Source organism: Arachis ipaensis, chromosome B02 (assembly GCF_000816755.2).
Source record: "Arachis ipaensis cultivar K30076 chromosome B02, Araip1.1, whole genome shotgun sequence".
Lineage (NCBI taxonomy): Eukaryota > Viridiplantae > Streptophyta > Magnoliopsida > Fabales > Fabaceae > Arachis > Arachis ipaensis.
This window is the reverse complement of record NC_029786.2, coordinates 29,496,021-29,500,787: the sequence shown is the minus strand read 5'-3', so window position 1 is coordinate 29,500,787 and position 4,767 is coordinate 29,496,021. Positions and strand designations below refer to the sequence as shown.

Sequence of the window (4,767 nt, the reverse complement as noted above, 5' to 3'; positions counted from 1 at the left end):
AAAAATCCCTTCGGAGCGTGTCTTTTTCCTTTTTCTTAACTTAAATTATTTGGTAAATTTGACTAAAAATGAGCTATTAATTTTACGGAGAGTTCAATCTGAGTTTTCACTTGGACGAATATTGGGTTTGTAGAGGCCCTAGGGTTTGGAAATCTCTCAACGGCTATCCCAATCTATGTTAAAGTGCTACTCCTTTCTATATACTCTCAAATAGCCGTTGCCGCTTCACCTTCTCTTTCCAATTTGAATTTCTCTTCAAGCGAAGGGGAAGAAAGAAGAAAATCACCGAAAAAAATATATCCTTTTTCACTCTTTGCATTTGAAGTTTTTAACGTTACTTCTTCAGTAAGGAAATTCAGACGCCAATAAATGTTTTCGTTTATTCTAATTTCTGTTTTGTGTTTGATTTGCAACGTTAAAAGAAAATGATGCACATAACGCCAGATCAGTACGGCAAGAAAGTTGGATCAGATCGGAACTCTAATAAGAACCGCCGTCACGACAAAGATAGCGAGACTAACGTCCAAGCTTTGCTTCACCGCAGGTCATCATCTTCTTCTTCTTCTTCATGAATTTTACCTTTTGGACCTGGCAACTAGCGTTAGCTTTATGATCCAAGCTTCCTGTACTGTGTTTTATCTGTGGTGTATAATAAGAATCTTGAATTTTGAATTGCAAATTTGTATGTCTTTTATTGATTGTTAAGTAGCCATGGATCTCTCTCAATGCTTGGTTTGCTTTAGTTTGGAATAGCATTTTTTAGGGTTAATAGATGTTAGCATTGAGGGAAGAAATGTTGCATTCCTCCAAATTAAGGTTTACCCAACATGCTCTTAGACTGTTGTTTTATTTATTTCAATAACAGGTCATTAAGCGACGATGAAAAGAAATTGAATGTTTCTAAAGTGGTGACAAGTAATGAAACCAAACGGGAAGTAGATAGAGTATTCACCTTTGACGAGGTATGTAAAACTTGCTTTGATTCTATTTTTAATGAACTATCTTACTTTGATATGAATTTCTCATTTGTATAGTGTGATCGTTTTTCGGTTAACATGCTTCCTTTTTATTTGGTAAGGTTTTTGAAGGACAATGTTATCATCGTCCTCCTCTCCTAAATGGCACCAACTACCTCTATTGGAAGAATAGAATGGCAATATGGATCAAGTCGCAAGATTTAAGAATTTGGGACGTCATCGAAAATGGAAACCATGTTCCGATGAAGACAACATCAAAGGAAGTGGGAGAAGTTGAAACGTCAACCGAAGAACTTAAACCAAAAAGTGAATGGACCGATGACGACTATAAAAAGGTCTCATTCAATTTCAAGGCAATCAACTATCTTCATTGCGCCATCACACAAAATGACTACATGATGATTTGTACGTGTGAAACGGCAAAGGAGATATGGGATAAGTTGAGTATAACACATGAAGGAATAGGTCATGTAAAACAATCAAAGATTTCCCACCTTGTTCATGAATATGAACTCTTCCGAATGAAGGAAGATGAAAAGATCGAAGACATGTTTGGGAGATTTTCAAACATTATTGCGAGCCTCAACTTGCTAGGAAGAAAGATACCAGAAAGAGAAGTTGTGAGAAAAATATGAGGAGCTTAACACCGCAATGGAACACCAAGGTGACTGCCATAAAAGAAGGGATAAATTATGATGGTCTCACCTATGACCAATTGAGAGGTAATCTAATTACACATGAGATTACTTTCCTCAAGAAGTCATAAGGAGAAGATAAAAAGAAAAAGAGTTTGGCGCTAAAAGCATCATCATCAATCAAAGAAGAAGACGATGACAACGAAGAACAAGAATTTTGCTTTATTGTTGAAGATATTTAACAAACTAGCTCAAAGAAAAAAACTGAATTTCAAAGGATGAGTCAAGGCAAAGGACCAAAATGTTGTTATGAGTGTGGTAAACTTTGTCATATCAAGTCTAATTGTTCAAGTTCTAAGCTTTCGAAAGGAGAAAAATAAAAGAAATTCAAGAAGATGCATTGCACCTATACATTTAGTGGGAAAATGAAGATGCATCCTCGTCCACCTTTGTCTAATGGCCATTGATAATGATTTGTAACTCCAACGATGAATTACAAGAAACTTCCGATGAGTTGTTCGAAAAATTTGCCGAAATTGGCAAAAACTTCTCTTTATCAAAGAAAATTATTTTAAAATTTGAAAAAGAAGTCGATTTTCTAAAAAATGAAAATAAAATCATTGGCAAACAAAGAAGTGGAAAATAACAATCATCATGTGAATCTTGTAAGGTTCATCTTAAAGATATAGAAAAATTTTAAGAGTGAATTATCTAAGTTTAATGCATCATCTAAGGACTTAAACAAATTGCTAAATAGTCAAAAGCATGTAAAAGATTAAAAAACAGAAAACAGGATCTGATTCAAATAAACCTAATTTTTCTAAGAAAAATGAAGAAACTAAAAAATCCATTAGGCAAACCGCAAGCTCAAAGGTGGGTATATTATATGCTTATTGGATGCGCCACATTTATATAAATCATTAGATTTGATTAGATGAAAATCAAAGGCTAATATGAAAGACGAATATTGATAAACTCTGAATATCTTAGTACATAAATAAATACTTTAAATGACAATAATTTAATACACAATATTTTAAATGGTAACAGAATCTAATTAAATATTTTTTTAAGATGGATAATTATATAATTTTTGTAAATATTAAAAAGTAAATTTATATTCTTTTACCAAATCATTATTACTTAAGTTCGTTTTACCCTTCTATTGAAAAATACCTTCTCTGTTGACTGAAGTATATTTCCTCTCTTCCACTGTTCCTTCATCACTCAAAACGCGTTGAAGGTACATTGTAACTCGAAGCAGGACGGAGAGTAAAGATGCAAGTATCCTTTGAATATCTAATGCAACGGATCTTGTGTACGATCTAATGATCCATAGCCATTCCAAAGAACGGCTTTGATCTAATTGATATAGTCCAATTTAAATTCTAATAGACCAATGGATCAAATGCATATCTAATTCAAGCATCACTTTAATATATGCAATAATTATCACAACTCTAAATCATAGATTAATGCATCCTGATAATCAAGAATTTATATGTGACACGAAATTATGTGAACTAAAGAGTAAAAGACAACTATAAAATAGCAGCACGACCAAATACACTCTCTTCAACTAATCGCATATCCACTACAAATTGAAATCAACACAGAATAGCAATTAGAGAGAGAAACAACGAAATGACAGAGAGCAAAGACTCAGTTTTTAGTATTTTATCAAATTATACATTTATTCTTTTAAATAATTTTTTAATTACAAAATAGCTTAATCATAGTTAGCATAACAACCAATTAAAAAGTAGGATAAAAAACGCATTTAAGCCAAGGAGATAAGTTTATTACACATATAAGCCAAACAAGAATCTGATACAAGAATCAGCCAAAGCACACTTTAATGTAATTCGAATCAATACAACTCGAATTATTCCCAACCATTGCGTACAAGTAATTCGAATCAACTTGGAACGAATTATAAAGCATAATTCGAATTGTATCAATTCGAATTAGTAGGAACACGTGCGTAGGAGGAAGTTCGAATCAAATTGATTCGAATTACTCACATTTGGAATCAAATGGTAATTCGAATTACACATTGTACAATAAAATACTAGAAAAAATACTATATAATATAAAAAAATATACTAAAAGAAGTATAAAATAAGATTATAGTAAATTAATTTTAGTATAAAATTATTAAATATAAATTAATTTTAACTCTTATTAGTACATTGAATTAAAAATAACATATAAAAATGTACTTGATATTTAATAATTTTATACTAAAATTAATTTACTATAATCTTGTTTTATACTTTTTTTTAGTATATTTTTTTATATTATATAGTATTTTTTCTAGTATCTTATTGTACAATGTGTAATTCGAATTACCATTTGATTCGAAATGTGAGTAATTCGAATCAATTTGATTCGAACTTCCTCCTACGCACGTGTTCCTACTAATTCGAATTGAGACAATTCAAATTATGCTTTTATAATTCGTTCCAAGTTGATTCGAATTACTTGTACGCAATGGTTGGGAATAATTCGAGCTATATTGATTCGAATTATTAAGGAATGTAATTCGAATAAAGTTATTTCGAATTACATTAAAGTGTGCTTTGGCAGATTCTTGTATCAGATTCTTGTTTGGCTTATATGCGTAATAAACTTCTCTTCTTGGCTTAAATGCGTCAAGTAATATAAAATAAAATTTTAATTATTTTATATTTTTATGTTACAGTTTAAAATTTTATTTTAATATAATTTTTTAATATTATAAAAATTTATTGTATAATAATTAATTTTATTGAATAAAGAATACTCATATTTTTGTATTTATATGTTTTATATTTAATTATTTAAGAATAAAAGATTCTATTACTATTTAAAGTATTGTGTATTAAAGTATTGTTATTTAAAGTATTTATTTATGTACTAGGATATTCTGTATATATTTATTAAAGTCCATCAATGCTCTTCTTTTATATTAGCCTTTGATTTTCATCTAATCAAATCTAATGATCTATATAAATGTGACGCATCCAATAAGCACATAATTATTGTGTTTGTTTTAGACATATCCCTCAAGGGCAACCTAATAAGGTTAAGTACAACCATGCAAGCTATAAACTTAGCTCTTCTAAGAAAAACTAAAAAAAAAATAAAATAAAAAAAATAAAATATAAAAGCTC

General features: G+C 29.9%; 1 protein-coding gene across 1 annotated transcript; it reads left to right on the top strand.

Annotated features, from left to right (window-relative positions):
- Positions 86–2,006, top strand: LOC107627119. Its single transcript, XM_016329980.2, has 3 exons — positions 86–544; positions 866–962; positions 1,079–2,006. The coding sequence occupies exons 1-3, from the start codon at positions 426–428 to the stop codon at positions 1,610–1,612; spliced, it is 750 nt and encodes a 249-aa protein (XP_016185466.1). The 5' UTR covers positions 86–425; the 3' UTR covers positions 1,613–2,006.